Raw genomic sequence first — 22254 nt, 5'->3', positions numbered from 1 at the left:
TAAACCACACGTACACACACGCGCGCGCACGCGCACGGGCACACACACACACACACACACATGCGCACACGCATACGCACACATGCACACGCACACACACGCTCGGCAATCAGCAGAGAGTCCCCTTGCGCAATCATGCGTGTACATGTCGCAAGATCTCTGTGTGAGATGGATGTCCGAACGCGTAGCCTAGCGGCTCCTCGTCCGGAACCGGTCGCGTAGCCACGGCCATATTTTTATTGGTGGCCAGGCGGCCCACCAACCCGACAGTTTCAGGTGGCCCGACGCCGTTTCAGGTGGCCATTGGCACCCGGGCCACTGTTAAAGTCGAGCCCTGGATCATGATGGCTCTGGGCACTGCCTGAGCCTCGTAGCCGGCTACGGTGAATAACATTGAATCGATTGATAGGTGCTCACTAATAAAAATTAGGTGAAGTAAAACGGTGGGTTGCTGCTTTGTTTCGTATTTACTAAGGCCCTATCTAGAGTGTTTCCACAATTCCTTGTTTGCCGTGTGTCAGGCAGTGACAGTGACAATGAAATGGAACCAGTGTCCGTAGCCTTTTCATTTTGAGCTGTAGTCACGTTATTATTATTATTAAATCTTTATTGCATATAATTCAGATATGAGTACATGTACTGAAAACAGTCTTTTTCATAAAGACAAAAACTTGTGGCTATTGACTATACATATCTAACCAGCTGCTAGCACGTCTCATTTTTGCCTAGAATGCATCTTAGAAATTTATGCTACTATAGAGTTTACTACGTTGACAGGATGTCAAGTATTTCAATTCAAAGGTACCTCCTCCAAAGAAAGATCCAAAATCCAAGGTGCAGCCAAATGCAATCAAGGCATTTATGGCACGCAAGGAAGAGGAGGAGCGAAAGAAAGGTATACCCAATATTATGTAAACAAATTATATTTATTAGTAATTTAAATAGTCCATGCACATAACGATCATCGAGAAACGTTACCAGAAGGCTTGTGATAATTTGAATACCTCACTGTGAAAAATATAATTGTCAGGGGACAGCTTACGTTTAATTTTCATGCAATACGGATACAAATCTTACCATTATGTCACTGCCGACATTTGAGATGTAGTTTACACCTCTTTATGCTATTTTAGAAACCTTGGCTCACCAGAAGAAAGAGGAGCTGCTTGCAGCCAGGCAGGTCGCCGGTACTGCGCGCAAGGCTCGTTCGATGGCCACACGTACCAAGGACAACCTCAAGGACAATTCCAACTTGACGCTCGGGAAGCGCGAGACGCAGAACTATGAGGACGCACGTCGTAAATTCCAGGATAAGGTGAACGCCGGTCAAGTTCTTTAAAATTTAACGTTTTTACGGGAAGTGTGTAGCGATAAATTTTGTGTCGAGTAAATTTGAGTGCATTCGATTGCCGAACGGTTTTTAGCTCAGCTGACGAAGTCAGATGCAGCTTGTAGAATCGCATGATTGTCCGTCCGTTCGTCCGTCCGTCAACTGTTGGGCACAAATCTTAACCGCTCGACGTACGGTCTTGATATTCAGGACGTTGGGGGGATCGCGAAAAGGACTCGGGATGTCGAATTTGGGGGTCAAGGGTCAAAGGTCAAGATGTGTCAATGGAGGGGGAATATTTCTCCCTTAACTTAAGGTATAGGAGAAAATATGGAATTGCGCCACAAATCTCAACGGCTCGACCTACGCTCTTAATATTTGATGTATAGTGTGATGGGGAGAAAACCCATCACCAGTGCAAAATTGGAGGTCAAAGGGCAGTGGCGGAAAGGTCAGATATCAGACCTTTTCTGAGGACATGGTCTAACGGACCGAGTGTAAAACTTTTTTGTTTCAGCGCTGACCTACCATTTCTATCACTTTATTGAAAGGACCATGAAATGTACTTTCCGCTGACGTGCGAAGAGTAAGTGTCTGATAACCTTTTTACCCTTAAGAAAAGGGTTAAACATGGATTTGTTGACTGTTAACAAAAGACTGAACTGCTTTTGCTATTGTGGATGTGAGGCTACAGTTGCACAGTTCAATTGCAAAGGCAAATGTATGTTGAACAAGGTTTACGCTCCTTAAATCATATTATTTTCTAAAGCAGTCTGTATTAGCACCCGGAGTAGCACACTGTAATAGCACCCTGAATGCTCGCATGGGTAGGCAAAAACACGGGGGCAGCCCATTACGCATGCATGGGGGTGAACTGGCATTATTCTAATCATAATAATTGCCTGGCAACCTGCAATGCAGATGTGTTAACTCACAGCTGAGCGAAATTCTCGCCTGCCTGAATATACTTGGATTTTAGCCGGTAGGATTTCAGCAACTCAATGGAGTGAGGTTATCACACACGAAGGGCGATGCCATCTTTGATTATTGATGACACTTGCACGCGCCATCTCGCGGCAACTGCTTTTGCTATTAGAGCCCACTTGATTCGGTTGCCAGTGAGTTTATCAGAAGAATACCCAGCTGCAGTACACGTCAGTTGAGCGCTGTCGCTCTGCGGCACTTGTTGTTAGATTAGGATCCGGATACCCCCTCTTGTAGTTGTCTATAATCGGACGGAAGCCACGTACGAACATGTCACTCACATCAAAGGCATCACACAGTAGCACGATCTCCAATTGCAAATTGAAACCAGCTCATTTTTATCCCCCCAGGTGGATCGGCTCAAGAACGAACGCCTGAATCTCATCGAGACCGAGGTGAAGGGTGGCATTCAGCCCAGTGCTGTGAGCACCAAGCGCGAGCGAAACGAAGACTCTAGCTGCCGCTCCTCCGACAAGAAGTCGAGAAGCAATAAGAAGGAATGTGCACCGCCGTCCAAGACGTCGTCCTCGCACAAGCGGAAGCCAGAGGGCGCCAGCGGCAAGTCACGTAGCTCAGCGAACGGCGACGCGGAAAGACACGAATCGTTGGCGCCGAAGCGCGAGATTAAGCGGGCGAGGGCACCACCGCCGCCGGCCATGGACTTTGCCGACCTTCTGCGGCTCGCAGAGCAGAAGCAGAAGCAACCCGTGATGGAGATGCCGACGCACATAGAGGTGGAGGTCGAGCGGAGGTCGCCCGAGAGGCTCCTCACAAAGCGCGAAAAGGAGAAGATGCAGGCGTCAGCCGACCGGAAGAGGAAGTCGCATCAGCCCGCGTCGCAGCCCGACGCAAAGCAGCCGAGGCAGGAGAGCAGCTCCAGAATTAGTGAACGCAAGCGGTCGGGGCAGGAGAAGCCCAGCAGTAAGTTGGAAGTGAGGCGACCGGCGGAGAAGAGTCGGCCGAAGGAGACGGTCAGGGAGCGCGGTAATCAAAATAACAGTGTGAGTGAGCAACGGCTCTCACCTGGACGCACGAAAAACGAAAAGAGAACGAACAGTACCTCTAGCAAACCGCATCGTGACAAACATAAACGTGACAGTCACAGGCAAGAAGAGCGTGAGAACATCAGCTATTCTAAGTCGGACCAACACGGTAGCAGTCACTCGGGCGATAGCAAGCGCCGAATCCCGTCTTCCTCGCAAAATGGCAAAGTGGCGAGCGGCAGCGGTGGCAAGCCGCTTGAGTTTGACATCAACGCGATCCTGGCGGAGAAACGGAAGCTGGAGGAGGAGAATAGGAGGTTGAAAGCGGAAATGGAACAGTCAAAGTGCTCGAGTAGAGGCAGCGGAGACAAGCACGTCGTGAGTACGACTGCACGGGACGACGTGCACAGACACCACACCTCCGGCAGTCGGGACAGCGTACAAGACAGGCTCTCTGGGAAGACTCCCAGCAGAGACATCAATTCGGCGTCGGGGAAAGGGCGGCCGGCGGAGTTGAGCAGACCGGCGAAGAAGTCGGCCGGCAGGGACATCAATGCGGTGCGAGCGCCGAGCAAGTCCTCAGCGCAGCCCTCGCCCGCAAAGCGTGTCGCTACGGAGACGACGCATCACCGGTCGTCTCGGCCGGACGCCTCCAAGTCTTCGTCCGGCGGCAGGCAGTCGAAGCATGCGTCGGCGCCGGCCAGTTCCCAGCACGACAAGCAGTCCAAGTCGAAGCACGACAGGTCTGCGAGTGCATCTCACCGGGGCTCATTGGCGGTCACGACTAAGGACAGGTCTAGTCCCGTGAAGAGTAAGCCCGCTAGGTCGAAGCATCGCGGGAGAGCCGCGAGTCCCGCGCCCGTCGGCGACATCGACTCGATGAAGAGACAACTTCCGCTGCCTCCGATCGGGGAGAAGTATCGTCGGGAACTTCCTCCGATAGGTGCTTACTACAGGAGTGGAGGTACGTATCGAAAAGTGCACGTCATAGCTCGGTCATTTGGCTGCTCATGTGTCGAATTTTCGTCTTAGATAACTTTCCAAACTTGAGCTGTTTTAGAAACGTTTTCCGCACGTTTGATACGTTGCGATGATGTATGATGTGTGATAGTTTTTCATTCCTGTTCGTAGCTAGTTTGTTTTGGTACACTTGAAAGACTTGCTTGCCTTAACATGGCCGCGACGAAATGCACTTGCCAGAATGATTCTGTAGTGGTGAAATATTTAATGTGCACATGTGTTAGTTTGTTTGCAGCGTATAGGGAGGTCCTTGATTTGCCTATCTACCTACTCGTGCATAATATGTTGGGTTAGGTTAAATGCTGTCTAACTGCTTATGTGTACAGCATGATCACGCAGTATATTAGTACATGGTGGCACCATCATATATGCCATTTCCGAAATTTACAGGCTGCTCCACACACAGGTATTAATAATTCATGAAGTGCTTTCATCTGGTTCTGCATTGTCATAATGATGTGCTTACATTTGCAGCCGCATATGATGACGATGAGGAGGAGGAGGATTCAGACATGGATGGCTTCGTCGTTGATGAGGATGAGGAAGATGAGGAGGGAGGCGACTACTCGAAGTACATTAAGGAGATCTTCGGCTACGACAAAAACAAGTGAGCAGTGTTAGATGCACGTGCGCGTCTTCGTAATTTGCAATTCCTCCTGATTTGTGGTCGATTATAGACTAGTTACGTGTGTGTATTGTAGACAGCAAATTCACGTAGTATCAGCAAGAGCCTGTTGCTGATAACATCATGTTGACTTAAATGAATGTTATTCTGACTATTGTGAGTCAAAAATGTGACATTTTTTAGTAATTTTTACATTTCATTGCAAACATTATGACCTCATGTGATCTCTTGACTATTTATGATTTTTCTGGCAGCGAGTCCCTAGCTCAAAGGAAGGTTAACATTTTCCAACTGAGATGGTGTGTGTGTGCGTGCGTGCGTGCGTGCGTGCGTGTGTGTGCGTTCACACCAGATGGTTAATGAATGCAGCAGTTGACAGTTGGTGCACATCTGCCTGTCTATTGTTTTAGGTACAAGTATGAAGACGATGATGAGATCATGGAGTCCAGCTATTCTCAAATGATGAAGGAAGAAGCTCGCAGGTGAGGCTCAGACATTAACGAAAGAATCTTAACGAAGATTTTTAACGAAAGAATCGCTACTGTTGCAGCATTCTAAGGCAATCCCAACATCCCGTCACCTTCCCGTACATTTCCGAGCGATTCGTTATTTTACTCATTAGTACGGAACGTGTAGCTTCACATTTGGTTGGTAGTATGATATGAACCAATGCCATCATCGTCAGTACATCTGTCAATGTTTTGGTCGAATTGAATATGGAGCGTCTCGGGCAGAAAGATGGGAAAGTTTATACGATCTCTGACTAGATTCCTGTACTGGTTATGTTATATTGCACGCACAATCCAGCATCATCTCACTACGTCTTTCACGTTGCAGTGAGCGTTTGGCTGCTATAGAAGATATCGATGACATGAAGATGGAGGAACAGATGAAACAAGCAAAGCAGCTACGGCTGAAGAAGCAGCGCAAGTAACGCATGCTGTCACCGACACGAAAGACACCACTACGGGAGATACTGTACTTGGGCAGACACCAGAACGGTGGATACCATTACCGGTAGGTGCCTTCATGGATCATGGATTGACAGACACTGGAACAACAGATACTGTACTGGCAGGTGCCCATCGATGGCGGCTTCCAAGGTCAAGGGACACTGGCTGAAGGAACAATAGCATGGAGGGAAACTGTCTCAGAGGTCAATGGCTTGAAGGATATGAGGATTTGGAAGACGTTGATCTGCCATACAATGCTATGGAGGGGCAAGATCGTTGAAGGAGGTGGCTTGAGGGACACTTGGATTAAAAGACACTGGTGAGTAGGGCGTGAAGGACGAAAAAAAAAAATTGCAATCTGTCATCCACTGCCTTATCCAAACTCTTACCTGTGGCTCAAGTGCCTCAGGTCATTTAAAGTTAAACATGTTTTAGGTGCTGGTTTAAAGTTTTCCTTTAATGGGCTGATGAACTGTTAGCATGTAAGTAATGGATGGAGTTACCGTGAAAAATTATAAATATTTATATATTTACATCATAGATATTATCAGGAGTAAGATAATAGAGGAGACATTTGAACGTCACATACGCTAGTATATACTACTACTGCGACTGCTGCTGCTGATATTATTAGAATAGATTTCTCATGTAGAATTAGACACCACTTGCATGTGCATGCTTTGCAGATTGTTGACAATTTGAAAAAATAAATTAATCAAATTGCCTGGCTTATGTTACCCCATGATATAAATGCTATGAAGGCAGACATTGTACATAATAATTTTCCCTGCTATGCTTTAAAGGGAACACCATCGCAGTATGGTGATTCAGTAATTAGTATTAAATTCAATCATTATTCAGAGTGTGTTATGGTAATCACACATGCAATATTGAACAAGTTAATATGAAGGTTTATTTCTCAATATTCTGGCGAAAAGCCCCAATCTAGAAAAACTATCAATCATGCGGATAGCTTGGCTAAATATTCTATGACTAAATAAAGTCAGGAATGAAGACGATACCATTGTTGGGTCCTGTAAATGGTTACAAACTCAAAGTATTATCTCAACACGATTACTGTTTTATTGGCTGTGACTGGACTAATTGGAAGGACTTCATACAGTTTCAGTGACGGTTTTAATTAACAGAATTCATGCATGCAATAACATTGTTCCATTTATTGGTTATTTTATTAGGAAGTTTAGCTTTTTTGAATTATTGATGTGTAGAAATTAAACCGCTATCTCTTTTAAGGTAGGGGCACACGAGCGATTTTTATCGCCCGATCGCCGCGAATTTTAAAATCGCTCGAAAAATTTGCCCGTGTGCCCGTTCACGTCGACGCCGATTTTAATCGCCCGCACGAATCGCCTGTATCCAAAATGTTAGATATTTTCGGGCGATTATTTACGCTGGCAAATTCGCTCGTGTGCCCGTGTCCGGCGTATTTTGTCGCCCGATCGATTTTTCTAAACCAATCGGACGTGTTCTTGATATCATGTGATGTTAAAATTGGGCTATTAAATTCGCTACGTGTGCCCCTTCGTGATCGGGCGATTAAATTCGCTACGTGTGCCCTTTCGTGATCGGGCGATTAAATTCGCTACGTGTGCCCCTTCGTGATCGGGCGATTAAATTCGCTGGCGATTTTAATCGCCGCGATCGGGCGATAAAATACGCTCGTGTGCCCCTAGCATTACTGACAATGTTATTGCCATGGAAATGATCTAGCTAGTGCAGAACTCTTATTCTTGTGGAAGTTTTTTATTTACATGGCCTATTTGTAAATATTTTAATATAATACGTATTCATATGTATACATGTTGTGTCTAGATGCTGGCTGAGTCTATATTTTTAGCTCGCCTTGACATCGTCAAGATGAGCTATTGCCATGGGGTGTCGTCCGTCGTACGTCCGTCCGTCAACATTTGCTACGGTCAACGATAACTCAAGAACCGTTTGACCCACATGTTTCAAATTGCATACAGTTGTTACTCCTATGGGAGAGGTTTGAACGTCCTATTTTGGAGCACGGCAGTCGACCTACTTTCGAGCCACGTCCACTTTTTGGCAAAAATGGAAATGGCCATGTCAGTTCAGGTTCAATGGATTTTGCTCATTTCTGGTATGTGAATGAATAAGGACTGGCCCCAAAACATATCACACGGGTTTTGATTTTTTTTTTAATTATGCAAATTAGGTAGATTTTAGCAATTTCACTATGCATTTCAGTGTCTGCCTACGGTCAACGATAACTCAAGAACCGTTTGAACCACATGTTTCAAATTGCATACAGTTGTTACTCCTATGGGAGAGATTTGAACGTCCTATTTTAGAGCACACCAGTCAACCTACTTTCGAGCCACGCCCACTTTTTTGGCAAAAATGAAAATGGCCATCTAGATTCATTCGATTTTGTTAAATTTTGGTATATGAATGTGTAAGGGTGTTCTAGCCCCAAGACAGTTGTTACTCCTATAGAAGAGATGACAACATATTACGTTTATTTTGTCTAACTGATTAACAACTCTACAATCATACCTATATACGTGTAATATTGTGTTTTAGATTCTTTGTTACACTAATTTGACTGGAATATTTTAGTTTTTATTTGCGCGATATTCGAAAACCAAAATTGCGATCATTTAGGCGTAGCACCATCTCTCATCAAGATTTCAGACTTTCAGATCTGAAACATTTATTTTCGCATCAAAACTTATGCATATATCATTATCAAGAGTATATAATGGGAGATATGCTATATAATGGGAGTTCTCCCATATATACTATTGCTTTATATATCCCCCCTCCCTCTTCTATCACACCCAAGGTGAGCTAGTGTCATTGACACTTTCATTGTAATTTAATTCGTTAACATCGACTGAGGCGTTGATACATCTGATGTTCATCAGCTTCGTGACTGTGTGTTGTTGTGGTGCATGAGGACAAGTAATTTTAGTAAAAGTAAGGCCAGATGCTCAATAAACCATGTCTGATATATTTGAGGTGCTTTCACATGTGGAGCAGTGAAAGGTTACGGACTACGCACGTTCTAATTCTCGATGGTATAACCTGTGATTTATTATCGCTTGCCTTTCTTGAATTTTTTAAAGAGAAGATTGTTATCGATTGTAGCGGAAATGTATGGTCACTCTAGTGGTGGTCAAAGGAGTTTACCTAGTTGGTTTAACAGCACTATACTAGTTCAAGATTGAAAGTCGGGACGAGAAAATGGAATGTCGTAATAACTGCTATCACCATTAAAATGGTGTAAATATTGTTCTGTTATGCTAATACCAAGATTTTACTGATTACATTACATTCTTCTTCCTTTGACCAGCAAAAAAGTTGATGGCATTTGTTGGTCGCTTGTTACTGCTTCTGTATTGCATACTGTGCGATAAAGACGAGTATTTTGCTAGAAACAAACTTATTGTAAAATGTTTGATTATTTCTAACCGAATGAACTACAGTTGGGAAGATAAGGGTCGGGTGGCGGTTCCTTCGCTAAGAAAAATAGTGTAGGATCTGTACATGTGCACGCCACCTATATTGGAAAACGCATTCCTACACGTATGCACGCATACATATTTCGGGTTCCCACGGTACATAGAAAAAGTAGCAGACGTGTTAAGATCAACCAAAATTTATTATGAATGTCACTATAATTTTACAAACCCTACTTTATTACACCATGCTGAAATTCGCACTGGATAACTATTTGTTATGATAGTGACTGCTTTACTATCAACAAGAGACCAATTTTATGTTGCTCCCTCGGACATCATGATACATGTGGAAAAGGACAAGGAGAACGCCTGAAAACTAGTAAATAAACCATCACAATGAAACGCAATCAGTATAGTACACTGGTCTGTGAAAAGATATAACAAGAGTGCCTAGACGTTTGATGAAAGCTATTATGCAATATGAAGCCTTGCACACTGAATCTACACGTATCATTTCTGTCCTACAAGCTGCACGCTGCATAGTGCAAACCACGAGCTTTACTTACATCCACATCTTACCACCGTTATCATCACGACGAGCAGCAACAGCAACAGCGACCATGTCTTCGGACTTCGGTTCACGAAGCATATGCAGCTCTGCTCTACTCACCTCAACTGCTGCCACCTGGTGACCGTGACATCCCAGTTGAATTCATACAACAAAATGCATTCCTAGCTTACTCCTGCCTGGAGGGTGGGTTAGTAAACGCACTTAACGCATCTGGTAAACGGAGCGTGACACCTACAGAGAACTCCCCTAGTCGCCAGATAAACGTTGCACCACATACCTACATGTATATTCCTCCAACAACTACGTTTTGTCAATATATGAAGTGAATCACTATAATTGCTCATCGAAACGACGATGACAGCCCTATGCTTAAGAATTCAACATTACACTCGCGCAAAACCTTCCACCGCCAACCTCCTGCTGTTAGGACAACCTAACGCGCCACTTCGAAGTTAAACAGAGAATGAAAATATAAACCCAACCTTACATTTGCCATTAAATAGTATGGCTATCATATGGGCCAAATATACTCACACGCACACACATGCATCAAGGCACGAATACACTCACACGACAATCGAGGGTGTGGTCGTTTCCATTGGTTCAGATGATGGTGAACAAGCAGGTTTACGCTCCCGCACTCTTGTGTGAAAGTTACACGGTTGCAACATCAACCGACACCTGGGCTTGTGCACCACGCGCAGACGCACAGTAGTGTACATGCTTCTCTCGCAGAGCCAATTATTACAAACACTAGAGAAAATATACCGCACACAGTACTGAATATTAATTCGCACCACGACTAACCAGGCCATGTGCAAGTTCTGACCAATTACCATTCAGTACATGATAACAATTTCATTCCGGCTGCCAGCACACTACATGAAGACCATAACCATCGCATAATTGTAAACACAGCTGATGAGTGACGTGGAACCATACGTGATGAATACTAACTGCAAACAATACCAACAAGTAGCATTACATAAACATATCAGAGAACAAATTGCAATGACCTGTGAAATGGCCGGCATGCCAACGGCCTATCCACACCACACTGTGTCGCCACATTTTTACGTACTTGCATGATTTTCGCGTGCTCTCGCCACTACACTGACATGCCTAACGGTGATGCGAACATGCCTACGCCTGGCTGACAATGTTTTGTTCTGGATGCCACACTTACGTGCTGCGACCGTGCGCAACTGAAACCACACCTTTCAAAGAATACTCCTTAGTCGGCAACTCAACAACAGTGAACAAATGGCAATGGTTCAGTTCCAAAACATTGCATGTCCAACATTGGCCGACGCCATTCACGCGATACATGCCTTCACGCGGCGTGCACCAAGGTAACCTGTGCAGATACCGCGTCCACGGGGAAATCTACCATGCCATTCACATTGCAGGTCAGCAAGATCACCACGTCGCAATGAGTCAATTAGAGCATGGAGGTACTTTTTCTATTCTAGACCTAGAACGTGTTAGATCGACGATGACATCGCCACGGTTTTAGAAACGACTTTGCTAACACCAGAATTTGCATGTGTGCTGAGAGAAATAACAATGTGCGTAACAACAAAACACAAAAGCTTTAGCCAGTGACTTATGATAAACTCCTGCCAGCTTCCCATGAGCTGTCAACAAACCACACAAAATTACCAAAAATACAGTGCTATTATGTATTTAATAATAATAATAATAATAATAAAAGTTCACACACCTACAAAATATCGCTAGTATTTAGAGCCCGATTCAGATGGGCTAGCAAACACGCACACGTATCAACACCAATTGCAGTAAAAACCCTCACACCTTCATCAACACCGGTCGTTTGCTGTTAAGTACTGTTGCTATACACGTTTCCCTGTCACACAATTACTGGACCACCATCCGACCACCACGACAGCGCACCAATGAGCAAAGAATAATACAGATGTCAGAGCCAGAACGCCAATGGGTATGACACCACCAGCGCAATATAGGCCATCTTTTTTTTTCTTTAGAAAAATTCATTTAAACCGATAACACGTCACAACGTGTTCTCAATTTATCTATTAATCTGTACATTTGCATATCCTTTACAAAAAATAAAGAAAAAATAAATCCCCCATCCCACACGCACGTGCAAATTTATATCTACATCTGCATAGATGCGAACAGACTACACGAGCACACCATCAACATCCCGTAACAAGCACTGAATGTGGTCCCTGGTCACTCATAACATGACCCTTCCCAAACTGCAGGGGCTGCCAGTATGAACACCTAGCCCACACAAAGCAGAAATAGAAGGTCATTATCATGGGGAGCCTCGCTCAGCTGTTTCAATCCATAATCTGACACGCACGCACACACGTGCGACCTCAGCTATGTGTGTACACATATATATCACGTAAGATAATATATAGATATATATCTACCCAACATATATATTATACATACACACACGTATATATAACAGCAAGTTTACCAACGTCCATACTTGTTAAGCGTTATATCCTACCGCGGCAACCTCTAGAACGCATCCTAAATATATCTTAGGAACAACGACCACAGTACAAGGGGCAGGCGGAATCGCCTGGATATAGGCTGCCTAACTAATGCTATAAAGGCTAATCGAAGAAATGTACAAGGCGTATTATAAATAGGGACGAGCACGTCCCACCTTCCAACAGCAGACTGCATTAGTATGTGCAGTACTCTGAGGTGGCGCAGCCGATGTAGGCACGACCGCGCTACCTCGAATTACGCACCGACAATGCAGCAGAAATACTCAGCCTAAGATCAGCAGTGACGAAGCAATCACCAGAGGCATACTACTACCTCCAGCTGCCACCTGGTAGTCACCACAGGTCCTTCTCGGTCCACTGTACGACACCTCGATTCACCAACTCCCTATTCACGAACGCAGCCTGCAAGACAAGGCAACGACAACCATTAAACACGATGTGATGACTAGGAAGGCAAGCTGCGACTGGGACGCACCCGATTGCTTTATATGCTCTTAATAAGTGTTGTCAATCGGTTGTAATTTCGTAATCGATCATCGGTTGGACCCAAGTATCCGATGATCGGTTACAATCGGTTACTCGGGGTGTTGAATGCCTGCGTGTGCGTAACGTCGTGCGCATGTACGTGTGTGCATGTATGTGCTTGTTTAGCCCTGTTTACTGTTTGTTTTGCACTGTTTACTACTGTGTGTATAATACATGTATGTTAATAAAGGATAACTTGTATAGTAGCGATGATATCTCTGATTCTCATCACTTTTCCAAGTTTTCTTGTTCAAGTTTAAAAATAAATAAATAAATAAATAAATATATTTTTCCCCGATGAAATCGATTATGGATTTTGATAACCAAGCGCTTGGTTCGAGCCACTGTTCAACCGATGATTGAGTATAATCGATGATCGTGACATCACTACTCTGCTGCTGAACATAGCTGCTACAGCATCAATACCACGTGGGTTAGGTCATAACTAGACTCCGGTTATCAATGGTGACTGCGTACATTGCCAATTGGTTTTTTTCCGATTAGCCACAAGTGTTACAGCTGACATTAGTCGTATAGACGCCACTCCCCAGAAAAAAAAACCGCACTTGAAAAAATTCGCCCGACGACAGGTGGCTCATGTTACAATGAATATGAAACCTTGATGGGAACGTCTCGCCACGTTAAGGACGCCTGCAGGTCAATCAACCCACCAACAACAACCACCACAAGCCACGTCATGATCGCACGACGAACGCTACCCAGAATCACACCGCTCACAACTCTCGACCACGAAAAAAACCTGACAGCAAGATCAAACAGACTAAAGTGGCGGCCCCTGTCGCTGAGCGTCGGCGCTGCCAGGGCCATCCTTAAAAAATTATATGTTTGCTGTCCTCCGACCGACCCACGAAAATACCCGCGACCCAAAAGTTTTTTTTGACATTTTGGGTTCCATATTTTTTTAATTTTTAGTTGAGACTGAAACACAAAGCATGTGTGGCAAACATGAGGACAGACTTAAAATAACTATTATGCCTCACACAAAAAAATGACCTACCTACCTACCCACTAAAAAAATCATGGGTCAGGGGACAGCAAACATAGAATTTTTTAAGGGGGCGAGGCGCGCGCGAGCCCTACCTCAACGGCGCTGACGGGTGAGTAGAGGTGCACGTAGGGCACTCCGTCCTCTGCTCGTCCGACGATCTGCGCCTGTATGACGCGGCCCTGCGTCAGCTCCTCCAGCTCTGCCGCCGCCTCGATGCTGAAGCCCTCCGTCTCTGCAAGAACAACAAGCGCACAACGTTGCACCGCGTTGCCGTTATCGCACAACGTTGCGCTGCGTTGCCGTTATCGCACAACGTTGCGCTGCGTTGTTGTTATCGCACAACGTTGCGCCGCGTTGTCGTTATCGCACAACGTCGCACCGCGTTGTCGTTATCGCACAACGTTGCACCGCGTTGTCGTTATCGCACAACGTTGCAACCAGCTTCGCCTTTTCACGAGGCCGATCGGCCCAAGCCCCGTAAACAGCCCCGTCTCCAGTGTTCACGGGGCTTTTTTTCCGACCCCGTCAAATTTTGAGATGTCAAGAATCAAAAACGCTAGTCGAATCGAGAAAGAACACTGGTTGTTATAAATTCATATACCAAATAGTAGGGAAAAAGCATAGTAACAATACATATGAATGTAACAAAGCCTTTCTTACATAATTCATCATTTTTAAAAAATCAGCCCCGTCGAGTAAGTGACCGGCGTTTTTTTAGGCCCCGTGGTTTTCTCAGATGGCAAAGCCTGGTGAACCGCATTGTCGTTATCGTTGCCAGCATCCACGTCATTGTTAGCGTCCGCATCACTGTCAGTACTAATTATTCACAGTGACGGAATCATCGTTATCATTTTAAAATTCATTACTAGTGTCAGCAACAGTGTGGGAATCATCAATGTCAGCATGACTAGTAACACCACCATCACTATTGTCAACATGATTGCCAGCATTACTCTCAGTGTTGAAATCAATAATGTCCATGCTAGCATCAGTGTCATATATGTGTGATGAGTGATATACACGTGTGATACAATAAGTGATCCTTTACACTTTATGGCAAGATTTTTCTGTTTGTGGAAGTATTGTTTTCAATTCAAAAAGTATTATTTTCTATTCAGACTTGCATTATTTATATTGCTGCTTGTTTGAATAGTTTTGAATGGCTTGCCATACCCCTTTCTCCTTCACTTCGAAACATTATCTACTTCCTAAAAACTTGTTTACCGAGACGGGGTTTCACTTGCCAGACTGATGATATCAAGTTAGATGATTTTTTACCGGTTCTGGGTAACTGCACATGCCAAAGTCATGGCGTAAGACTGCGTTCGATGTGTTAAAAATAGACTGGCGCACATGCCAGCTGCCATCACAGTTCTCATTCCCCACATTTAGCAGAAGAGGCAGAGCCATAACAGAATCGAACATCTATGAATGGTTTTTATGACAGCAGTTATTTCAGGACCACCTCATATAACGATTAGCGATGGCGGATGCTACTGCATCCAAGTGCCTGAACCAGACAGACAGACAGACAGAAAAATCTCTCCTGGTTAAGAAAACCATGAGCTACACCCCCACCCCCCCCCACCCCACCCCGTCTGATTCACAAAACCCAATCTGCCAAAGTTGGAGCAACGCAAAGTGGAAGAAGCAGTTGCTGCAGTAACCTGCTCAACCTGCTCAACCTGCTCCCTCAGGTTGCTGCAGTAACCTGCTCAACCTGCTCCCTCAGGTTGCTGCAGTAACCTGCTCCAGGCAGGCACCTCGACATACTGCTTCTCATCATCATGAGCTGTGATCCAAGACTAAGAATCGGCGATGACACGGGGACAAGGGTACGTACCGTCGAGCGGGGAGATGTTAGCCAGATAGCACTCCGTCGCTTGGAAGGGCAACGACATGAAATCGCTCCTGCGAAAAACCAACGAAAAGTATTATCTCCGGAGAACTCGCACTCACACGATCGATCACAAAGAATTTCAAAAAAATCTGAAGCAAACGTGTATCTGAATCTGACACTAAGCGTTTAGCTAGCCGCTGAAAATTATAAAACTTAAAGGTTTCTTCACTGGAACGGCTACTTCCTACGGCTACTGTAGGTATGCGAGCTTCTAACCATGAGAAGACGGGCCACCCGTGCGGGAAACAGCGTGTAAATTACTCACCTTATCTGCCTTAGACTGCTGGCCGCCATCCTGCAGTAGCCACCGTAGTCGCAGAATCGTACGTCCACCTCGTCCGTCTCGTCCTGCGTCTGCACCACCTGCGCCCGGTACCATCCGTCCATGCCCGCGACGGGCACGGCGCAGATCACGCCCACTGTGGAGCAAAGACACACAACTGTGTCAGTCACTACAGAAGAGGAAGTCGCGTGCACACGGCACTCACGCACACGTGCGCATACAAGCAGATGTGCTCACGCCACGCACGGATGCACAGGAATCGAATTTTTTTTAAATGTTTGGCATAAGAAAAGTGTTGCCTTGGGTTTAATCATGAATTTTATGCCACCTCAACCTGAGGAAGCATCAGGGAGGATTCCTTCCAGACGCACGCACACCAGGGTGCGAAATTAACGCGAGTCCGGAGTCAAATACGCCCTGATTTACTGTCGGACTCCCTGCTTTGACATATGCAGGAGTCCGTGTGACTCCCTGAAAATTCTGCTATACTAACTAGTTCGTTCCAGAGCACGGCCTCGCAGAATTACCGCATATTTTTAGCAAATGCCCCAAGAAAATTTGGCAGACGTGTACCGCAAATGTCCATTTTGTTAATATCTTTAGTTTTGAACTTCTGAGAGTTCTAGTTTTGAGACTGCGGACTCCCTCTTTTTGAGGGTAGGGAGTCCATTGGACTCGCTTGTTTAAAAGTCAATTTCTACCCCTGCATACACACAGATGCACGCACATCAGGGTTCAAATTTTGGCTGAAAATCTAGTGGACAGCAGGACCACCAACTTCAGAAAGTTGGTGGTCCTGCACAAAAGTTGGTGGTCTGCTTATTTACTAGCAGTGAGTAACAAAATAGTATACAAAAATAACCCTTGGCATTAACAGCATACATGTAACTTAGAGTTGGTCAAATAATATATCTCAAGCTCTAGGAATGTTAGAGGAGCTTATGGGAAAGGTTTAACTTCGTTTTTCTCCTCCCCAGTCCACGGCACCCCCATGCATAGATCAAAGTTACAAGTGCCTGTAGAATCTTGATAGTTTACATTGCTTCTAGATATAAATTAAAATAGTCCACTTTCTACGTAAAGAAAAGTGACGAATTCACTTAAAACAGCTTTGATTACGTGCGTGTCAGCTATCACTGGTCGTGCCCTCACTCCCCACGATAACCCCTGCGACATATGAACTTATTGTTCAACACTGGGGTCATGCCGCAATAGATTTCTTAGACTGTCACGAGGTTTTGTTCGTGTGGCGAATCATGCGTTGAGGGAGTTCATGCCCTCGGCTCTAGATGTTTTGAATACCCCGTCTACGCTCAGGAACGGAGCGTATTAGAATGCGCTCACGTTTACAAGTCTGTCTAAACAGCCGTTGCGGTAACTGTAGTATTTCAGAGTAATATGAGGGGAAAATGTGCCGCTCAGGAGGACCGGCAGTTTCGTAGAGATGGTGGCCGAGGCAAAAACTTGGTGGCCTCGGGCCTCCGGGTCGGCACTAATTTCGAACGCTGACGCACATACACAAACGCACGCACACCCACAGACGCACGCACACCCAGAGACGCACGCACAACCAGAGATGCACGCACACCCACAGACGCACGCACACCCACAATGCGTACACTCGTTCGCATGCATCATGTCGTCTTTGTCGTCGTCGTCGTCGTCGTCGTCGTCGTCGCAGCGTACCTTCGATGGGCCGGGGCAGCTGCGGGATGACTGCGTTCTCGGTGTGGTAGCAGAGCTGCATGGACTCGTCGAGCAGGCGCAGTGTTGGGTAGGTCGGGTGCGTCGGCTGCTGCAGGAACACCTGGCACGCGCTCACGAGGCTTGACACGATCACGTCGACCGGAATCTCCTCCGGGAACGGCAGCTGCTGAACGACGTAGAACAACGTCAACCTCGTCGCACGATGACGCGAACAACACGTCGTCATGACATCATGTAACAATCAACACATCTAGCAAACAACACATGACATCATGATATGCTCAATGTAGAACATGTAATAACAATATCAAGTGATCAACAAAGTGAACAACACACACATGATAGTACCACAAACAGCATAAACAAATACAATCGCACCTCAGGGAGAACAATACGAACAGCATCACACTGCATCATGAACAACACAGTACGACGACCCGACACAAACATAAATCACGGAAAAATGACGATGCACCTCTGTTACAAGCACATCACACGGAAAGCACTGTACGAGCTACATTCTAACACTCCCTAACAATCTTGCATAAATGCACCGCTGGGATCAACCGGGGAACCACCAGCGGGGGACGAGTCAGAAGGCTGTTATTTTTATCTAGATCACGCGACAAGTCGCAGGCGAGCGCGCTGTGTTCACCAACCTGCATGTTCTCGGGCATGAACACACTGGGGTCGACCGGTGCATTCACTTGCACCAGCGTCATCTCCGGAAACTTGGCGGGTGGAAAGCGTTTCGAGATCACTGCCAGCGCCAGTTTAATCTCCTCGGGGGTTCCTGTAACGGGAGAGAGAGAGAGAGTCGTAGAGGGCTACATCAGGAAACTTCCTGCAGACGATCAACTGGCATTCATTAAGAAAATAACTGCAATTCATTAAGCAGCAACATTATCGAACATCGATTAGCAGGAAGGATGCTGCCACAGGTGGCTACACTTACCCTCAACGGCACACAACTTATACGTGTCAAAATACGGATGGCGCTTGATGTAGACATTTGCTCCCGTTTTGTCCCTTAACGACTTCACATTACGGCCTACAAAAGAGATAGGAATTCATTCGTCGAATTTGAGAGGAGTTAGCTGACCTAGAATGAAATATGGAGATGCTGTGCTGTCACAGAAAAAGGGCATGGGGAATCCAAATACGACACGCCATGAAAGCCTCAACTGTTACTGCTGAAACCCAAAACCTTAATAAAAGAGCTGACGCCCTACATCCATATAAATGCTACTGCTATACACAACAGCTCAAGCCCTAGATAAAAACAGCTGCTTTATATTATAAGTGCTAGAGTCAAACACTGTGCAGGTGATTCAACAGCAAACGTCCAATATAACAGCTGACACCCTCTAAAAGAGCTGAAGCCATATATAATATAAATATATAATAAGCTATATATATATATATATATATATAACAGCTCAAGCCCAAATTAACATCCGACACCCAATATAAGAACCGATACAATACAAGCGACACGTTATGTGAGAGTTGAAGACTTATATTATAACACATTTCCTATATGAGGGGCAGACGCGCCATACGAGCTGAAGCCCTACAGGTGAGGTGAAGCCCAACAGGTGAGAGGAAACCCTACGCGTGAGATGAAGCCCTACCTAGCTTGCCGATGAGTTTGCCGACTAGCTGCTGCGGCATCTCAAACTCGTACAGGGAGAAGTCGTGCAGCGGCTCATCGATGTGAGACTGCATGATGTCGCTCGCTCCCTTCCCGCTGTCGTTCGACTCCTACATGGCAGACGAGACAATGCACAGGATGCTGAGCGCGAGGTAACCAAGACAACACGCGGGATGCCGAACGCGAGGTAACCACGACAACACGCGGGATTCCGAACGCGAGGTAACCACAACAACGCGCGGGATTCCGAACGCGAGGTAACCACGACAACGCGCCAGCAAGGAGTGCGGAGCATTCGGTTGCTCCGATTTACACAAGCTAACTCTCCCAGCCACGTCATTGAGATTTGTCAATGCTCGGCTGCTGCTGCTGCTGCTACTCTTACTACTACTGCTGTCGCTGCCATTACCATTTCTATTACACGCCAGAACTTATATTATATAAGATCTGGCGTACACAACACGTGCGTGCGTGCGTCGTTGTATCGGTTTGTTTGTGCGTGCGTGCGTGCGTGCATGTCGTTGTGTCGGTTGTTTGTTTGTGTGCGTGCGTGCGTGCATGCGTGCGCGCGCGTGCGTGCGTGCGTGCATGTCGTTGTGTCGGTTGTTTGTTTGCGTGCGTGCGTGCGTGCGTGCGTGCCGTTGTATCGGTTGTTTGTTTGCGTGCGTGCGTGCGTGCGTGCGTGCGGGCGTGCGTGCGTGCGTGCGTGGGGGCGTGCGTGTTTGCGTGCGTGCGTGCGTGCGTGCATGCAGGGGAGGCTTACAACGCTGTGATGATCGCTGGACACCGAGCTGTTCATGAGGTGCTCCATGGGGCTGCCAATGCTCGCCGGCCGCGTCACCGCCACCGCTGCTCCTCCCGACGTACCCGCCGTCACCATCGCGTACGTGCGCACCTCGCCGTGACAATCTACACAACGTCAAAAAATAACAACGGGTAGATTAAACAATGTGACAAAACCTCGTTGTGACACTCTACACAATGTCAACGAGCAGCAAGGGGCAGAAATAAACAATGTGACATAACTAAACAATTGGACAAAACCTTGCGAGCATGCAGACCACAGCTATCGTCACAGCACACGTGAGAGTAGATTGTTATCGTGCATGCAACATGAAGACACGGTAGGCTACGAACACACCAGATCTTTACCGGGGCTATATATGGCACTGCAATGCATACTACCTGTTGTTATGGGTATGCGACATCACACCTACTGTTGTCGTTGCATGACTAGTGAAGGAGCATTTACGTATCCTTACCATGTCGATAAGTGTACAACCCCAACTCATACCACAATGAGACTAGTGAAAGAAACTGACAAGTGTTCTAACCACAGCAGTGGGCACAACCAACCACTCCCATCCTTACCACTGTGACAATCCTCTCCTTTGGTTTCGCTCTGATCACTGGACTTCGTCTCGACCGCGCTCTCTTTTTCGGGTGACCGCCTCCTCCCCTTGCGGCCTCCCTTCTGCTCTGCCCACTCCTCAGACGACTTTTTCGGCGAGACGTTCTTGCATTTCTTCTGCCCCGGCGCCGTGCTGCTAGTAATGCACTCGATCTCCTCCAGGGGGACGCGGAACGGCTCTGGCTTGGCGCTCTTCCGTGGCGTGACGATGAGACTGCGGACAGCGTCACTGTCGTCGTCGGCGGCGGCGTCCACGAGGTTGTTGCAACTGTGCGAGTTGTTTGTGTTGAGAAGCGCGTGGCTCTGTGGCGACTCACCCTCCTGCATATTATCCTCGTCCAGCATGCTACCCCACGTCAGAGTCTGAAGATTAATGTATATACGTATGTATATATATAAACCATGGCAAAAGTTCGCCTATCAACAAATAAGAAATGCAAAACTTGTAGCAGTCATACCAGAACTTTGAATATCAGGGAATGCTAAATCTCATTTTTCTGCGGAACAATTGCACCGACAGTACAACTTTTTTTGCTGCTGTTGTTGTTGTTGGTCATGAACGGCCAGCGCTGAAATGTTAGAAAAATAGTGTAGGAGAATGGGTCCAGCACGCAAGTAAAATGTGCTGGACATGCCCCAAAAATGCCTTGGTTCTGACAGGACCAAAGAATTGTATATTTCCGGAAACGTCTGAATGATTTAATCTGTGTACATTGCTGATAAATAAATATTAAAGAAATAAACTGCTGCTTTCCCAGAGGAAGGTAGGATGAGGGAAACATTCAAGAAAGGTTTAACCTTTGTTCTTTGTCTCAAAGTCACACGTCTTTCCTCAACCCACTATTTAACACACTCCACACTACAAACTAAACAAGAGCCGCAGAGCGTCTGGGCTCATCTGAGGTCTGTTGCTACGGTTATAAACATAAAATTTAAGTCGTGCATAGTGACACCTTTGTTAGGCGCAGATATGCAGATACGCAGTTGCATACACATCATTTCAGCAACCTTCTGCATTCTGCATACCTCCCAAATCCCATTGGTTGATACAAATCGCGTGCCTGAAACTCCTGTTTTATGGTGCATTGTGACCCTAACCCTAACCCTATTAAAAAAAAAATAATTTTATTGTTGTAATGAAATTGTTGTAAATAAATAATGTAAATATTTACCTTAATTGGAAAGAAATAGTTAAATGGAGAAAAATACAGAAAAACATGTAAATAATAAACAAGTGCCGCAGAGCGACAGCGCTCATCTCACGTCTACTGCGGTGACTCTGTGGTGGAGTGGTGGGATTCTAGTAAACCCTGTTAGTCCCAAATGTGTTCACATAC

The 22254-nt window shown here is 45.9% G+C and overlaps 2 protein-coding genes across 5 annotated transcripts in view; one reads left to right on the top strand and one right to left on the bottom strand.

The window, feature by feature from the left end:
- The window catches only part of LOC106806725 (protein SPT2 homolog), a 16319-nt gene extending 10086 nt beyond the window's left edge, over positions 1–6233 (top strand). The window contains exons 2-7 of the mRNA XM_014808758.1: positions 778–895; positions 1134–1315; positions 2665–4261; positions 4792–4924; positions 5353–5424; positions 5780–6233. Of these exons, the coding sequence (XP_014664244.1) occupies positions 778–895; positions 1134–1315; positions 2665–4261; positions 4792–4924; positions 5353–5424; positions 5780–5876 (2199 nt within the window). The 3' untranslated portion in view covers positions 5877–6233. The remainder of the gene's footprint in view (positions 1–777; positions 896–1133; positions 1316–2664; positions 4262–4791; positions 4925–5352; positions 5425–5779) is intronic.
- A 3292-nt stretch (positions 6234–9525) lies between these two features.
- LOC106806733 overlaps positions 9526–22254 on the bottom strand; it is a 17532-nt gene continuing 4803 nt past the window's right edge. For 3 of the 4 annotated variants that reach the window (XM_014808772.1, XM_014808773.1, XM_014808774.1), the window contains exons 5-14: positions 20878–21280; positions 20270–20415; positions 19487–19616; positions 18808–18903; positions 18512–18645; positions 17832–18018; positions 16128–16281; positions 15806–15873; positions 14055–14194; positions 9526–12830 (exon numbers count right to left, since the gene is read on the bottom strand). In XM_014808772.1, coding sequence (XP_014664258.1) covers positions 12762–12830; positions 14055–14194; positions 15806–15873; positions 16128–16281; positions 17832–18018; positions 18512–18645; positions 18808–18903; positions 19487–19616; positions 20270–20415; positions 20878–21280 — 1527 coding nt within the window. In that variant the 3' untranslated portion in view covers positions 9526–12761. The remainder of the gene's footprint in view (positions 12831–14054; positions 14195–15805; positions 15874–16127; positions 16282–17831; positions 18019–18511; positions 18646–18807; positions 18904–19486; positions 19617–20269; positions 20416–20877; positions 21281–22254) is intronic. The other variant, XM_014808775.1, reaches the window with a different exon arrangement.

Source organism: Priapulus caudatus, unplaced genomic scaffold, assembly GCF_000485595.1.
Source record: "Priapulus caudatus unplaced genomic scaffold, Priapulus_caudatus-5.0.1 Scaffold176, whole genome shotgun sequence".
NCBI classification, from domain to species: Eukaryota; Metazoa; Priapulida; class Priapulimorpha; order Priapulimorphida; family Priapulidae; genus Priapulus; species Priapulus caudatus.
The sequence above is the reverse complement of the archived record's forward strand: the minus strand, read 5'-3'. Positions and strand labels throughout refer to the sequence as shown.